The 18489-nt window shown below is 37.3% G+C and overlaps 1 protein-coding gene across 3 annotated transcripts; it reads right to left on the bottom strand.

Moving 5' to 3' along the window:
* Nucleotides 1-782: 782 nt before the first annotated feature.
* Nucleotides 783-18242, bottom strand: LOC113497790 (protein decapentaplegic). Of its 3 annotated transcripts, XM_026877507.1 has the most exons (3): nucleotides 18202-18242; nucleotides 17405-17959; nucleotides 783-2064 (listed from the first exon to the last, which is right to left on the bottom strand). In XM_026877507.1, the coding sequence occupies exon 3, from the start codon at nucleotides 2045-2047 to the stop codon at nucleotides 941-943; it is 1107 nt and encodes a 368-aa protein (XP_026733308.1). In that variant the 5' UTR covers nucleotides 2048-2064; nucleotides 17405-17959; nucleotides 18202-18242; the 3' UTR covers nucleotides 783-940. The 3 variants fall into 3 exon arrangements, with proteins under 3 accessions (XP_026733308.1, XP_026733309.1, XP_026733310.1); XM_026877508.1 differs by lacking the exons at nucleotides 17405-17959; nucleotides 18202-18242 and adding an exon at nucleotides 4289-4536; XM_026877509.1 differs by lacking the exons at nucleotides 17405-17959; nucleotides 18202-18242 and adding an exon at nucleotides 2724-4280.
* Between the last annotated feature and the right edge of the window lie 247 nt (nucleotides 18243-18489).

The raw sequence follows: 18489 nt of genomic DNA, 5'->3' as shown, positions 1-18489 counted from the left end.
ATGAATTAATTAAGTATTAAAAATTTATTACTCTTAATAAAATACGTCATAGGCGAGTTATTATGTAAGTTTATAAAAAAATGAGAAACCGTTCATAATTATTATTCATACTCCTATATTTCAGGTGTAGGATACAATAAGCAGCAAAAGATGGTTGATTCTACAAAGTTTTCAAAATAAATGAATACAGACAAATTTAATGAGTCGTTGCCGAGTTGCTATGGTTGTTATAATGTACCAAAATTAGCCTGCTTTCGATATACTCAAGTTTTTGCTAACTCAGCTAGACGAACATAGTTCAGCATAGTCAAAAAGTTTAGCATATCGCTGACGAATGCCCGAAGTCTGTAAATGAGATTGCTTGAAACTATTTCAGTTACTGACTGTATTTATACATATAGGAGACAGCGTAGAACATGAGTGCTTTACTCGGAGCGTCGGGTACCTGACCTCCGCAACAATTAGTGGAATAAGATATTCGATATCCTAAGGTTAGGTCAGTTGTGAGTCTCTGGCTTCTCATAGCCTGTGATACAGGCTTGCTCCTACGTATTTATTTATGTTAGATCTAAAGTTACAAGCAAAAACTACTATATGTATACGACTGTAAGCATGTTGGTTACAAAAATATTCATAATTGCTACGAATCTAGGATCTCTATAGGTTTTAACACATCACTTTGCTATCTACTACTTTAATATTATTATCAATAGCTAGTATTTACTTTCAATCATGTTTAAGAAAGTGGCCATGGGTGTGTTTAGTAAATAATAAAAGTAAAATTTATAATTACATCGTTTATTACATCTGCATTTTAATAAAATAATAATTACACGAATATATACACAAATAAGTATGTACAATTTTTCGAGGCCGTCACTATATGTACACTGGGTCCACGAGTTATCACTAGGTCCGCACTGGAGGGAGGGCGCCTTCGTCATCGGCAACCACAGCCCATCACCATCATGTCCTGATAGTTTTTGAGCACCACATTGTTCAGTTCATCCATGTACAACATGGAAATTGAGGAGAGCTGTGTCGGTACACAGCACGCTTTCGGCACCGCGGCCGGGTTCACTGAGTTTACAAGAGTCTGTACGATCGCGTGGTTTGTGCCGTTCAAGTGGTCGAACAGCGGGAACGGGCAGTCGCCCTGGCAGTAGTACGCCTCGTACCCGTGAGGAGCGACGATCCAGTCACTCCAGCCCACCTCCGCGAAGTCCACGTAGAGCGGCCGCCGCTGGCAGACCTCGCGAGCCTCCTTGCGCCGGTGGTGCGTGCGGTGGCCCCGCCGCTGCGTCGCGCGCTTGTTGCGCACCAGGCGCGTCTCGCCGCTCTCCCGCGCGGCTCGCGCGCGCTCGTCCTCCGTGTACAGCAGCAGCAGCGGTTGCCGCGTGTTCCACTCCTCGTCCTCTTCAGTCACACGTCTCCGCACTCTCACATGAGGTTGTTTAGCGTCCACATTTCGCTCACCCTCTTCTAACACACGCACTAATAGTCCATGATTGTGTTTTGGCTCTGAGAGCCAACGCCGCGCGGCGCTGAGCGCATCTGCTGTGACCGCACCTTTGGCTGGCCTCAATGGCACTGAGTCGAGGAGCCGCAGTATAGGTGCGGTCTTTCCGCGGCGGCCCGGCCTAACCACATCATACAGAAGTAGCCGCTGGGCGCCCGTAACTTCATCAACTCGTTGGAAAGTGAGGTCGGCTCCTCGAGCGATCTCATCGCTGGGGATGCCGCTCAAGTTGAAATATAGACGAAATCGATGCTCGCCCGGAAACCGTGCGTCGAGCTCGGTGGGAGTGTGATGGAAAGATCTTGCTGTGTTGGCAGCGGCAGCGGGTATGGCGCCGTCGGCCTCGTAGAGCAGGCGCATGGCCCGCGGCACGGGCGGCGGCGCGGCGCGGCGCGCAGGCCGGCGCGGCAGGCCCAGCAGCGCCAGCAGCTGGCGCTCGGCGGCGCCGCGCGTGCGCTCGTCCAATCCCGCGCACGCGCACAGCGCCACCAGCGCGCACACCACCGCGCATGCGCACGCCCCACGCATAATTCTCCTCGAGCCACCTGCAAAGATGAAAAACAAACGTTATAATTTGGATACGTTGCACATTTATTTGAAAACTAAATAATATTTTATCCGTAATAAACCAATAACTAAATTTCCATATAAGCCTAGCATTCGGTCTCTAGATGTTCGCATAACACTGTAATGATATTAAAAATTTACAGAAATTATTAAGAGATATAAGTATTTCAGAAAACAATCTGAAAAAGTTAAAAGATTGATTGAATATTGACTGAAAGCTTTGAGAAAAAAAATAAAAACCTAATTTCAATCCACTTAATAAAATTTTCTTTATTAAGTAGGGTTTGAGACAGAAGTAATTAATTCAAAGGGATCAGAGGAATATTAAGGCTCACAAATCGACACAAATAATCTAATTGAGCAAGAATTTCCAAGGAACTAACAACACTGCTGCATTTTACTAGTAATTGGTTAGCCAACAAAGAGTGACATTGTGTATAACCGGCAGTTGTTTTATCTCTAGGTGTATTTCTAATGAATGCACTAACATACATTGTAATATACTCATGCATATTTAAATCAATTGAATACTACATGTACTGGTCAACAAGTGGAGGAGCGAGTTTCGAACCGAGTTTGTCACATTTAGTAAAGCCGCACAACATTATAGAGTCAGTACTTGTTATAAGGTACGTACCACACTGCACTAATGGTATTCCAATATCTTCTGATTTTATTTTAATATTATGTATGAATGACGACAATTCTGAATAAACATCAGCGCGTTAGGTCACTAACTGTATACCGTATTTTTAATTGAGGAAAATTGACATATACTTTATATGGCCGAGCAATTATTAATTAATGAGAAAGACCGAGCAAATATACGCCTACGTGTTCTTAGTGTATTATCAGGTAGAGACACGTATCCGACCAGAGTTAGACGATGACTGATAGTGTTCGGCGATGATGATTATTTTTATTTGAGGTCTAAGACCCGCCCCCTTGGCATTCATTGTCAAATGCCTCCCTTATCAACGAGGTGTTACGTCGCCGATTTTTAAAGATACGCGGAGAGCGAATGAATCCGCACTGGCGCTAGTAGCGTCTATGTAATGAATAGTCAAGGAGCTAAAACTGACAAGATATAAACACACGTGGTTTAGTCTAACAAACACCTCCTATGGCCTGAGCGAGGTAAGAAAGCATTCGTAGATAAACATCTCAACGCTTAAATAATACGGTATCTGCAAGTTAACACAATCGCCAAACCACAACACAGCTGTTTATGTTATTATCGTTTTATTTGTTTACACTCACACATTTGGAATTTCCCTGCTTTTCACAAGAATGTTTTACGTCCCAGTAATTTACAAACAAGATTCTGTATCGTTTTGAGAAAAACCAGAGATTGTTCGATGCAAGTAGGTACTATGATAACACATGGTTTAAGAATTCGCATCAATTTGTTTTAGTTTGTTAACATAACACGATTTTTTGCGATTAACCCAATTTAAATAGAGTATGAGCTTAAACAAATTGGGCTAACTCTACTATTTGAGAATAGGAGAGTATTATCAAAATAATGCGGCATGTGACACAATACGCAAAAAACTCTCGAACACTCTACGTTTATAAAATCACTCTATCTCAAAATCACAAGAACGTAACAAAATCTGCACTATAACACAATATTTAAGAATATTCAAAAAATACACCGGTAACTTAACACATCATATTAAAACTAAGAGAAACCAAAATCACATGTGATGTTACACAAACAACCAATATAAACATGGCTATATCGCTCAAGCACTTTCCAAAAGCGTTCTGTAAAAGACATCAACGGGATGCGTTTCGTGTTGCTACGGATAACTGTACGGGCTTTAGGCTTCAAGTGACATTGTTTAATCATGATTGCTAAACTTTAACTAAACTGAACAACTCTACAATTAATTTTTAACTGAAATAGAGAAACTTTTGACTCTAACCAACTTCTAAAGCTCCACTTCAAACCTCTAAAACAGCAAAACAAACAAACACACATTTTACTGAAACAAAATTAATATTTTGTGAAAGTGTTCAAATTCCAAGAAAATACAGCCTGTTCTGGAAAAATATATGAACGTCACCGAATTTATATGTTTTTGTTATAATGTTTTGATCGTTCTAGCGCGGTCGACCGGATTGCGGCGTACGTATTTCGAAAATAATGCGGTCAAACCGGCCGCGGGCGCACGACCGCTCGCCTCTCTCACTCACCCGAAATTTTAACGCATCCAACGTCGACGGGTACGCAAAATCCGCGATATCCTCGAACGAACGCACAGTCAACGCTTGGGGAACAGATGTAGTGGCACTCGTTCACGACCGAACCGATGGCACATAACAGCGGAGTCTGGTAACATCACTGTGTCGGACAGGCGCGCGGGAGTGGTCGCGCGCTCGTGCGTGCGGGGCTGAAGTGTCGCGCATAGCGTGCTCGCGGCGCTGCGCTCGCGGCCCGAATGAGCGCCAGGCGCGGCAGACGCGGCGGCGTCGTCCGCGGACCCCGCGCCGCGGCTGCGCGGGCGTGCCCGCCCCGCCCCCCGGCCCCCGCCTCCCCCGCGCCTCGCACCGCCCCGCCCCTGTGCGCCGGCGCCCGGGATCAACCCTCACCACACCACTACCACTACCAAACCAACAAACAATGCCTACGTCAACCGCGCCACAGCTACAAACCCTCTACCTCTCATTCCTCTCGTAGCGCTTGTCCACTGCATTTTCAATCCATTGTATTCTTCTAGCTCTACTCGACCTATCATAAAGCTCTGTTGAATTTGAGCCTCTCCCCCAAAAACGAAAAAAAATCCTCGGAAGGCACACAGCCACAGAGAGTTAGAAACTAACGCATCTAAAACACCATTGAAACACTCTCAAACATGATTACTTTGGCAAAATTTCAAAATTGTGATAATCAAATTATGAGTACATATCATTATAATGATCACAGGATACACCAAAAATATTTCCACCTTTGTGGTTTTTGGGCTACGCCGCTACGAGTGCTACGAAGAAATTCATAAGAGAGATAGAACGCTTTTATGTTATTTCCATTCTGACTTTTGAGATTGACAGAAATGCGAATGCACCAAAAACAAGGGCAAGTACTTGCTCTTACAGGAATAGCAGAAAAGAATGTAACGCAAAAAAACCCGCTTCTAGACAAAGCCAAAAACTGTAGTGACAAGTCGTCATTGGTTGGTAAGTTTCAAGTATGGACTAGTTCGACAGCGTGAAGTCCCACATCATAAACAAAAGCATTAGTCACTCACCAACTCGGTTCAGATGATAAGCAGTCTAAACAGTCTTTATCATTTACGACGCGCTTCCTCTAATACCTCAGCCGTTGTCTTTTTCACGTATTACAGATAATGGTGGTTGTTTTTATACCTTTCTCTTATACAGAACGCAGCTGCCACGAAAGTTATAACAATGAGATGTAGTTGAGTAAATATTGCGAAGATAAAATGCAAGCAGCGAGTCTTCTCGATGAGTGTGTCGTGAACAATAATGGCCGGTGAGTTTCAGGTGTGTGTTGACCCACGTGCCGGCACAGATGGCCACCGCAACTGTATTTTTATGAAACATGTGGAAAACTTATTACGCCTCATATGTTTTTAATTTGTTTTACGTAAGAGAGTGTGATAGGTCAAGTTCTTCTGGGCAGTTTAATTGCGCACTTAATAGGAAACTATGAATGGATTTATTGCCGACGGAGAGATAACTTTGTTATAAAACACCAAAATTTAGTATCACTCAAATCGTGTATTTTATTTACCTAAAAATTTAACACTTAGGTTTGCCAAAAGTGTGTACGAGTTTTACAACCAGGAACCAATAAGTAAATGGTCCAGCCAAATAAGAAATACGTGCAGAACTCAAACAATCTTTACGTTTATTACCGTTACATTTTTATGAAAGTCTTCCCGTTGCCATCGCCAGTCGTAACATAATTCATGATTCGTTTTAAAACATCGTAACCTGAATTATCTGCAATATTTTACATAAATTCTCGGCAAGGAATTAAAGAAATATCTCAAAATATTCCTATAAAAAGTTCCATTAATTGGTTTATTCCGGACATTTAAAAGTTTGGATCGCGTCGAACGATTCGAGTGTAGGTATCCATATAGAGAAAATTAAAAAGAGATACCGGTACCATTGCAGTTTTATTAAAGGTAATAAACCTCAATTATTATTTAGTATGAGTGTTCATAAATACGTCCTAACCGCAATAATGATTGCGAGCATGACATTCGGCAGCTCGCTCGCCGGCGCTACCGGGCACCGCGCTACTGGCTTGAGCCGTTACGCGCAAATAACTAATGCTCTGTTCTTTTTTTGGCGCGTGTCTCTTGAAGCCGTTATATGAGGTATTTTGACGGTAGCGAAAGTTAGAATCACTTTATACCAGTTTTTATACGGAAGATATAGAATAATAATTGATATTAAATCTGCTGGCGACGTTTGCCGTTGGATTTGAAGCATTGGCAACATTAGCATTACTTTAATGACTTTTCGCTCGACTTGAAACTTGTTGAGAGTTATTTGTTTGATAGTATGATATTAGACAAGATTTATAGAACATGATTTTAAATAATTGTATTATGTTAGATCTTTTTTATTGTTGAAATCAGTGAATCTGAAGTAGTTTGCTAGATTGTCTAACCTTTTGTCGGCTATTCTTCTAGAGACCCCAAGAATTAACATCAGTTTTTTGGCTAGTTAAGGTTATTTCTTTACTTGAATCTCTTATATAAACCTCTTTAGCCTTCATAAATATTGGCATGCAGCTTTCTTATGATTATGCGTTTTTGTCTGGCGAGTCTGATTTGATAACTAAGATGTCCTTAAAAAACATTTAAAAGAGTTAATCGATAAAGTTATTTGTTTTATGGTAAGATTTCCAATGATCCATACTTAGTTGCTATTTATGCACACATATGTCAGGTAATAAATTCATTATTTACGAGTATAAGCAGGTGCCATAGTAACTCGTAAGAGTAAGCAACTGCAACTATCCCTTAGTTTGAGATCTTCACATTTGTGAAGCTTCAGATGAGAAAAATATTTTTATAGATCGGTATATTGCTATTTCAAATTTATGATACGACTAGCTGTTGATCGCGACTTCGTCCGCGTGGTTAGAGATATAACTTATGATTTTAACCCGCCTAGTTTTTTTTCCACATTTTCCATTGTATCTTCGCTCCAATTAGTCGCAGAGCCTAAAACCTTCCTCGGTGAATGGTCTATTCAACACAAAAATAATTTTTCAATTCGAACGAGTAGTTCCTGAGATTAGCGCGTTCAAACAAACAAACTCTTCAGCTTTATATATTAGTATAGATTGAAACTCAGCTCAGAAAGAAGACAAAAAATAGGAAGTTACCAAAATACCTAGTTAAATAAGATCTCTTTATAACAGCTGTTACTAATTTGGTAATTGACATCCATCATAATTATGGCAAAGAAGTTTTGCCGTGGAAATGTGTACCTTTTTGAAAAATAGAAATGAAAATCCAGTTTTCCGAAGACTTTGAAGCATTAAAGATAAGTAGTCTTCTTATTATAAGTATATTGTGATATGTGATAGTTAAGCCTTATAAACGATATCAATTTAAATTTTTGTCTCTACTCCGCTGTGTCCAGTTTAAACAATCATTTTTGAAACGTTGTCTAATTATGATATCATATATACTCAGGTATAAAAAGCCTTTTGATTAATACAAAAGTTAGTTGAAATCACGTTTTACGATAGCGAAGTATGCCAGCAGCGGGCACGGAGCCACGCCGTCTGCCTCCCACGGGCGACCGCGTCCTGCAGTTGATTCACCAATTCACGTCTTCATGTACGTAATTAGCCCATTAGCACGCACGCACCGCTCAAATGCTCAATTAGATCAACGACCGTCGGGAATAGCTGGCCAGTGGGCCTACCACCATGTCTTAACGTGATATTCTCGCAGACGTGGGAAAGAGATGCTGCTCTACAACTTGTAGAGCGCTTTTCTGCTCCCGCAACTGCAACGATATCAACAACGATAGGTATCGGTAGGCCCCCAGATTACGTCCCTCCTGTGTTTCAATGATACCCAGGATAAAATGCCCTCACTAATTGACAGTTCTCCTTTTGTCTAGCGTTGTTCAAGATTGGATTAAAGAAAATTAACACCGGCATGTCATCTTTAGTTTGACGCTTTTTTATGTTGTTTTTTTTTCTGGTTGGTTATGTCGGCTCTAATTGAAAACGGCCGGTTTTAACACGTTTCCACTGTTTACGCAGTATTCGTATTTTAAATGCGTTAATGTTTTACTATTTTACCAATTAACACCAGTAGCATATATGGTGTAAAATACTTTACTTTTTGCCGTGTTTTTATATGTTTAACATTGTATAGAAATTGCAAGTTTCGACCAAATCCTTTATGTCAACATTTTCTACATATATACAATTTGTTTTTCCTAAAGTGATCCAAGTGTAAATTTACTTTACGATATCGATAAAATAAAAAAAGAGTAATTATATACTCTACTAATTTTTTTAATAACCGCCTGTCACCTGTTCAATAAGCAGGAATTCGAGGTAACGTAAAGGTTTCGATATTCAAGAAACATTGTTTTTTACAAAATAAAATATAGTTAGTTGCTCTCCATGTTTTTCACATTCTGTAGATTAGTCAATCTTTTCTATACCACATCGAAAGTAAAACACAAAGGTTTAATTTCAGCTCTACATAAAATTATTACTTAAAAACGTGTTCTCGTTTTCTATTTGATAAAACTTTGCATACCATAATTTGAACCTGAAATGCCAATTTTTACCTATATAATGTTGATTGGAAATTCACATTTTTGATATTTTGTGAAAATAGACAATCAACATGTTTCGTCCATATTTTTATAAATTACTTTTTATTACAAATCTTTAAATCAATTGCTAAACACATAGAAATAAATTCACTTTAAAACTATCTCTAAGGTGGAAACAAGTTTATGCAATCTCGAGAAGAAGTAATTCTTGTTTTATTTAACGACACATAACCATATTTGTTGCGTTTACATTGTAACATGCAAAGTTTCGGGTTGCATTGGTCGAAGTGAATAAATTGCTGTACTGTCATATCATGTACGAAGTTAGTGAGAAAGATAGAAGGCCGCGGGTTGCCACGGGCCTGGCGCGAGGTAGCTCCGCGAATCATGGCTTATTGTTCAGTGAAATGCGAAAGTTTTTGTATAAATACTTGGAGTAAACTAACTTACAATAGGTTTGTTTGATATAGATATGAATTTTTAAAAGGGGAAAGGGTATTCCTTATTAATTACGAGTATAAATAAACACAAAATCTTAGAAAGTGCTTATCTATACTTTAATATATAAAACTAAAGAGTTTGTTTATTTGTTTGAACGCGCTAATCTCAGGAACTACAGGTTCAAATTGAAAAATTCTTGTGTTGAATAGACCATTCATCACGGAAGGTTTTAGGCCATCACGCTGCGACTAACAGGAGCGAAGATACGATGGAAAGTGTGAAAAAAACAGAGCAGATATGAATCATAACTTATAAATCTTCTAACCACGCGGACGAGGTCGCGGGCAATAGCTAGTTTTTTTTATAAAAATCAGTATACATCTCTAGAGTCGTTGATTGAATCTGTGGTTAATTTATTACTTTTCGATTTCAGTTATTTATCACACAAATGTTTAAATCGTGGATATCACATTCAAATTAGGACGAGGCCAACATAAAACTCTCTTCCCCACAATAAAACGTATTTAATCTGCTACTTAGTACATGATGATTAGTTATATGTTTCTGCCAAGCTGTAGCGTTACCCCAAAACTAAATTGGGGACGCGATTTCAATACAACTATATTTAGGTTGAAGCCAATTCTCCGGAAAATCGGTTACTGTGTTACCCAGTTAAATAGTTGCTAGACGTCAGAGCGGCCATCACTCCATGTAAAATGTAGAGTTTACCTGAAATTCGGAACTATGAAAAAAAGTAATTGAAAAGGTAGTCCCTATGATTATTGTATTCGACCTAAAATCTGAGATTTGTATGTTACTAATTAAGTGAGTCAGTATGACTTCATTGAGTCAAAATTGTCTTTTGTAAGGAAGCATAGTATGTATGTGCTTATTTTTTGTGCTAAAGCATAGATAGATAGACATAATTTAACGTATAAGTATTTCAACAATTTTAATCCTTAAAAAATACCACTGTGTAACACCGATATTGCGGCCGCCCCATTTTACTCTATAATTTGCTTGTGAATACAAACTACTGTTTGACTAATGACGTTCTCAGAAAATTAATGCTAATCCAACTTTAAATACGGTTAAAGAAACGTCTACCGAAAACATAAAGAGATTATTTTAAAAACCTATCCATTAGCAGTTCCTGTGAACATGCGCATAGCGTAATATGATAAAAAATGTATTAATTATCGAAACATAAGCTTTCAAACGTATTTGGTCCGCACCAGTAGCAAGTTTAGAAAAGTTAATAGATACATAGACCGGGTTTTAGAGACGGCGCCAAAGAGCGTTAGTAAGCAAATTTATTTCATATTAATTCTGTTCCACGATAGGTACCTCATCAATGTCACGTGATTATTAATACGTTTATAAAACGGTACTTATTCATGGACTGAGAATATTATAAGTATAATTGTTTTAAGCTGCTACTATCACTTCTGTCACGTGCTTCAGTTGCGCCTGACAAAGCTAAAAAAATTCACTGAATTACAACGAACAGAATTCAAAACGTCCACGATTCAAATAACAAATAAGTTTAAAATTACAACTTGAATTTTACACAGAATTTGGTTAAACTGATCCAACTTATACATGAACGTTTATTCACCAACAAGAGAATACTTTAGAATATATTATTCTTATTCGCGTGACTCGATTTTTATTAGGCCCACATTTACATGAAAAATTACTTATCACTAACATTTTAAATAAATAACCAATTAAGTCAAACTGATTTTATTTTTATCGAATCGGCTAATAATAAGTCATATGTCCACATAATTATTATAATAGACCGCCAAGTTTGTGGCTCGCTAAGCGTTAGCTGCCAAATGATTTAATAATATCGGAATATTTAATAGGACTTTACCTTTTATTACTTATTAATTATGTGTTTTTAAGCATAAAATATATGTAGTCAATCTAAACGCTTTCGTTAAAGCTATATCTACTAAATTATTGCGTTGCGCATTTTCTTTAAGCTAAGCTAAGAAAAGTTCATTGGTTTTTCTCTTCTTATTGAAATTATTTTGTTTTTGATGGCGTAGAATATTATTTTGTAGATATTATTTATATTATTCTAGACCGATCTTTGTCTGCCAACCTCATGTTTCCGCTGTACTATTTTCGTATAGAGATGTGCCGAAGTAACCCTAAAACTTAAACAGTATATCTATAAAGATTTATTTTATAAAAGGTAAAAACGACGTTAAATTCAATTGCAAAACATACCAAGGTGATGACAATATAAGGATGCTAATAATTCAAAGATTACATACTTTGCACTAGCCAATTACATCAATTAACATTTCTTAGAAGCTGCCTTTGACATAATTAAGGCGATGATATAATATTGTAGATTAGGCGTTTGTCAAAGACTTGTTTAATTGACAGTAACGTCAGTCCTATTGTACAAATAACTCAGGCTAATATCATTTACAGTATTGCAATACTAATTACGAAAAAAGTACTTTCTTAAACAATTATAACTTAGCAGCTTATTATTCGAAACCAATTTTAAAGAAACGAAACACCTACCAACATTCATTTATTCATAAAATAATTTGCGGACATTTTAGACTTGTGTTCCAAACTTGAAATGAAATATACAAAATGGCGAATAAATAGTTCATAAGCACTGATAAATAATGTTGGTTAGGAAATTGAAAAAGCTCTTTGAGTCTCAGGTATGCTAAGTGCGGGCCAATGAAATATGTGTCGGTGTCGTACGAGCCACGTGCGGTCGTAATGTGTGATGTTTAGAGACTGCAACATTGTCGAGGTGCGCTCTGCGGATGGTCGGACACCATCAAGTTGACCTCAGTTGACTCTCATAGCGCACGCAGCACACCAAATGCCCCACATTACTACGAGTATACCAATTCTGAGATCATAGTCTTAAAGAAAATCACGAGATATATAACCGCTTAATCACTTTTTAAATAGTAGTAGTATCAGCTAATAAAAAGTCTGTAATCAAACAGGATTGTAAAAAGTATATAATTTCGTCTGAATGACGGTAGGACATCGATATTGTACGAGATAATGCGTCTTACCTATACGAACTTGGAAAACTCGTTATGCTAAAATATAATATCACGACCGAAAATAAAACTTAATCCAGTCAAAGAGCAATATTAAGAAATTTAAAAATTAACCAGTGTTGTCACACTAGTCGCGTTTGAAATAACGAGTCTTCATAAACGTAGTAAGAATACGAAACAAAAATACTTGTGTGGACAAATTTTGCGGAAACTGTATTCGTCAGTGATACTTTAAAATACGATATAATAAATTATATTCGATACAAAGTACCTATGATTTCGTATTTAAGTTTATTGATAAGGGTCACACAGCTACAACATCGATCACTCATTGTATACCAGTTATGTTAAAGCAAAGATTAAATTTCAAGTTTACTCAAAAATTGGAATTAATTTGCTACGATCGTATAAGAAAATGACCAGACTGTGTTTTTCTTTAGCATAATGAAATATTAATGTACTATGCCTAAAATTCTGTGACTATTGGAAAATTGTTATAAAGCCTCTAGGGCTCGAACTTCTAGACCTTTTGAATCATGTTCCCTTTGACCAATTACCGTTTCTAACACATTCCATGCCTCGTGAAGTCCGGAATGTGTACGAATACAATAGATACGTATATTAAGTATCTCCTATGACAGTCGTTGCTGGCAATTAGATGCAAAATCGCGTGACAACTTCACAGTACCGGAATCCATCAGATTCAAGAGGTCAGATTACTTTCGCTCTATATAATTAAGTCGAGCTCTATGCGCTTTGCGAATGACTTTAATTTATAAGCTTCAGAAGAATTAAATATAGAGCAATTATCCCGATGCAAAACAAATGATAACGTCTGCTTGAAATGTTTGTCATGGCGTTTTATATGAAAAAAATAAGTAACTACCACAAAAGACACCTACATAATATATATTAACTGCCTTCTATATATAAAGAAACTTTTTATTTTGATTAATAACCGGTTCCAGGATTTTTTTTGGTCATTTTCAACAAAACAAACGTCAATTGTGATTGTACGCACTAATTTAAAGTGTTAATAATATTTGAACAATAACCATGATAATTTGATTAAAGACAGGAGATTTTCAAATAAAGAATGATATAAAAATATAAATAACCATCTTAATACGTATTACAATTTAAAAACAATTGTAGAGCTTAAATTAGATTATGACTATTCTATTATGGAGTCTAAAATATATACACATAGGCTTTATTTTCGAAAAACATTCATAGCTATTGATAAAGAAAACAACAACTCGTATCGTAATACTGCGACTAAGAAACAGGTTATAGAAACTGTCGTCGGTGATGAGTTGGAAACTACTGTTTATGCCCACTTTGACCTCTAAACTTAACATATGATGAACAAACAGTGCAACGCTTAAATAACTAGTAGTAACCTTGATATTTGGTGGTGTTTAGAAGAATAGTAAACGTAATATTTTATCTTTTTCGGAAAAGCTTATTAAAATACATACTAAACAACAATACTTGTAACAATGATTCGACTTTATGAAAGTTTGAGCGCTTTGAGAAAACTGAGAAAATTTTATGCGTGGCGACAAAAAGTTTATTAAACAATTCATGTAAGTGAGAGTTCTATGTGATTAAGGATCAATTTGCCTAATTAGATGTTCAAGATCTGCTCTCTGTATTAGGTACCTACATGGACAAATACATAGCAAATTGATATTATTTTTGCTCTACATACTTTAATTGTGTTTAAACTATTGTTAGTGCAAACGGTATCACGTTATTAATGACGAACATGTACCGTACGCCTCGGCAGGTTGGTTCCGCACAACCGAGACACATTATTATAATGAAAGAGCATAGTTCATAAAACAATGAATAAATCATCAAATGTGCAAGCGTGTAATCTAGATACATCTCAAGACATCCGTAACAAGAACCAACCTCAACGTATTAAACATTTAAACCTGAAGAATGTAAGGTAATGAAAATTATACAAGTTTCTCTAGAGTTATCGAAAGGATGTTGAAATTGCAATTTTCATGTTTACACCCGCACTTGCTCTTATTTTATAGTGTAACTTCTCTGTCACTCGTTGCTTTCTAATTATGTAACGGGCAAACGAAATCGTAGCGTTCATTCGGCCTTAATAGTTTTAATTGTGAAACGCAGCACGAGACTTTATCATTTATTTAAATTATGTGGTTGTATCGAACGGTGGCTTGAGTCTATAGGACCGGTTCGCGCACAAATGAGTATGGCACACACACACTTGCCGCAGACGTGTTGTTGCTACACGGCCGAGGTCCAAACCTGCCTCCTTAGAACCTGCATGGATCTGTCTTGCTGAGACAAAGCCTGCGAAGGGCTTCTAACTACTTCACGTCAACGTGTTGACACGTAACACAACACTCTGGAATAATTGGCGGCGCTTATTCATTGTTTCGTCTATTTAGGTTGTGTAATTTTAAATACACAAAATTACAGTTATTTACTATATTCATACATGGAATGTTTTGGTGCATAAAGAAAATAAAACACTCATAGACACACCACTTGTGATCGTGTGATTTTCAACTCGAGGTTACCGTTAAATAAATATAAACATCGGTCTGTTGACGTTGTGTAACTAAAATATACAACTGTAGACACATATTATAATTGGCTGCGTAAAAGAGGAGGCGTCAATGGAACCACCGGAGCGTGGACGAAGGCCTTCCGACTCTTCACGGTCTGGTGGTCACCAATCCAAGTTGGTCATTGATTAGTCGAGTTACAGCAACATTCTACGGTTGAAACTTGAAGGGAAATATTTCAATGATTGATTCTAACCAATTCCTTATAAAGATTTTAAAGTTTTAAAACTTTGATTGTCAATAGAGTTACCTTTTTTAGTTTAAAGCCCAATAATTTATGCTCTACTATATCAAATTCTTCTATAAAACGAACTTTTGATGCATATTCATTTCTGGGTGACCTGATTCTGACCTTTATTTATTTGAATTTATTTATTTCACAAATTATTTTTACCTCTTTCAGAGATTTTTATTGTTCTATAAATCTCCTAACTGACTATACATACTATTCAATTATAGTTTTAAATGTATTCAATGACGTCATTTGATGTATCCTTGGATATTAATGCCTTCCTACTTTTCTAGTTTTCTCTAGACTTGTAGCAAGAATCATAAAATGTGAGGCTCATGTTTATAATGTAATAATAACAAGAGACTACAAAAATCCTACTCTTGGGCACTGGCCTTCCAAATAGGGATACTTTGAGCATTGAGTACCATGCTAGCTTACTGCGGATTGGCGATTTCAGAAGCCAATTTTGGGAATCCTTTATATTTGCATTCACCCTTCCACAGTAATGTCTTAGAATAATTAAATAAAAAAGTTGGTACTTATTACTTTGAAGAATTCACTTTCGTACTTGCCTACGGAATTGATCGACGGTTGCATGGAGATTGACAATTAAAAAAAACATGGCACCTATAACCTCATGAAAAGCAAATTCATAAGCGATCTTATGGTAAAGTCATAACGACAAATTTGCCTTATCAAAGGGAATATCACAGACCCCAAATTCTTGGTCTGGTTTATACCTATATAGAAGTTTATAACTTACATCGATCACTCCTCGATGCTGTAAACTATTAACTTAATACATTGTATAGTTTTTAAGTAACTAGCGGTAAAGTACCAATTATGGACCTTGACCTATCCCAACCCAGTCTAAAAAGAAAACATAAAGAGGAATAGACATACGAACGTCAGCATATCTTTTTCTATGATAATATGTTAAGTACTTATACTAAATACCACACTATTAACGCTAAAGATTTGTTTCCTTCCACTCAAAGGTGGTTTCAGGCATACCTGTTTAAAGGTTCGATTATCACCAGTGCAAAGGAGGCCTTTGCACTGGTGATACATATAGCATTGGACCAAAGATACACCCTTGAGGTAGGCCCGTTTAAATCCTTATGAAAGATTATTAGAGTAAAGTAAGAATATCAAAAGCCTTATTTAAATTTTATATTATTGTAGCTTGTTTATATTGCACCCATGTTTATAGCTCCGTAACTAATTCGTGTGGTTGGATTTATATTTGTTTTGGTAGGAAGATAGGCAAAAACTAGACTGTTTTTGTTTATTTTATACAAAAACAAGTTGTTATGTGATATCTATGTTTTACGCATACCTACGATTGTTCCACGTCTTGATAACATGCACATTGCACATGTCAAGTGTACTGAACATTCTAGTTTGCTTGATAAAATTAACCACATTAAGGCAAGGCAGAAAAACCTATGAGAAATTGAATATTTAGGATTTAGATTGGATGTGTTTATGATTCATTGATGCAGTTAATTTATATATTAGGAAGCTCAGACAAAACATTCAAAGAATTCCGCCCGTACAACCAGTTACCATCGATTGCCCGCTTTGCACAAACGAATGCAAAATAGAGCATTTATTTATATCAACATTCTTCGTTTTCCTGTTATGTATGCTTCGAATAGCGTTTCTAACAAATTGTTATTGTACTGTTATGACCTGCACAAGCTTGTAGTTCCTGTACACCTACATTATGAGTCTCTACGTCATCTCAAGTCACTCTGATAAGACTTAACCAAAAAACGTCACTAGTCATATCGCCCGTCAGTGATTTAATTGGAACAAGGTAATAATTTACATACTCGTATCTAATAACTTGTGTATTATCAATACAAATGGACATTGGATCTTCTCGGAATTTGTATGCATTATACGTTATGTTCCTACAACGTGTTTAGTTGTGATAGAGTTATATTTCATTACGTTGAAGTGTCTAAGCGACTGTTGTAACTGTTTTGTTGTTATATAAGTTAACATAAACTTGTTTTGAAAGTATAGAATCATTAAATAGTAAGAAATAAATTTGTTCAAATCTGTGAACTTCGAAACAGTTATTTTAGTACTTTATCAATTGTAAACAACATATTTATGGTTTGGAAGTAGGAGTAAGTAAATAAATAGTGGGTAATATGTGTTGATGTTGACATACGTAGGTCATCGCACGTCGTGCAGCAGTTGAGCGCGCTGGGGCGGCGGCTGCGGCGGCTCGCAGTTGCCGGCGGCGGCCAGGTCGCGGGTCTCACAACTCAGCCGTGAGGCGCGGGCGCAGATCGAAAGTTCGACGCGAGATCGAGCGCGCATATGTAAATATCGGCACATTTACAAGCGAAAGGGTTCACCAGAGCGGCGCACTAACGCAGCGTTGCGCGGGAACCAGTCCGGTGAGATTCCTACGGCGTCCGATAGAAAAATGTCGAATGAGCTTCGGGTCCATCACTCGGTACGGGTGTGTGGTACGTAACGCGGCCGCCGCTCGACTGCCGCCCTCCTCTCACCGCCAATGCTGGTATATTTATCGCTTAATTATTGAACTCGTCTGTGTAACAATTATCAAGCAGCTCGGCGAGTCGCAGCGCTGGCGGAGGGCGTGCGGCGCTACCGCGTCTGCGCCGACGCGTTGCGTCACGCGCGGCCAGCCGCGCAGCGCCGCACGCGCAGCCTTCAGATTTTATCTTACCCAGCAGACAGCCAATCCGCTGCTCACCTGTTATATTCATTTAAAACATTAACCTCCAACTTATATCATTAAGCGATATCTTCCTGCCTTCTGTTTCCGCGGTATATTTATCTCAATAATTACATTAGGTAATGCACCACAACTCAAACAAACGGGTAGCTTAAGTATCTTTATATACTTAGTTACGCATTTATGTATTGGATATCTGAACATGAATTATATTTTAACTCTATTTAATTAATTATGTCGCTATACTCGTACCTAATTACCTATGTAAAAGTGCATAAAAGAAATTTGGAGTAGATGACATATGATCATTTTTATTCTAATCCAACTGGTCTGTGGATATCTTAGTGAATTCAAAAATTTGTATTAACCTTTTTGGTAAAGTTTTTCACTGCATGAGTTTTTATTAACTAAACTATTTGTAACGAGGCTTAATAAGATTTATTTTGGCTACTAATATGAAAAAAATATGCCTCGAAGTGAAAAAATGGACCTCTCCACCCTAAACTAGTGAAATAATTTCAAAGTATTAATTGTTTTATAGATTAGTC

The sequence above is a fragment of the Trichoplusia ni genome, chromosome 9, assembly GCF_003590095.1.
Source record: "Trichoplusia ni isolate ovarian cell line Hi5 chromosome 9, tn1, whole genome shotgun sequence".
Classification (NCBI taxonomy): Eukaryota; Metazoa; Arthropoda; class Insecta; order Lepidoptera; family Noctuidae; genus Trichoplusia; species Trichoplusia ni.
The sequence above is the reverse complement of the archived record's forward strand: the minus strand, read 5'-3'. Positions and strand labels throughout refer to the sequence as shown.

What these genes read in the sequence shown, in the direction of transcription:
- LOC113497790 (XM_026877507.1), bottom strand. Translation starts at nt 2,047, where the DNA reads ATGCGTGGGGCGTGCGCATGCGCGGTGGTGTGCGCGCTGGTGGCGCTG.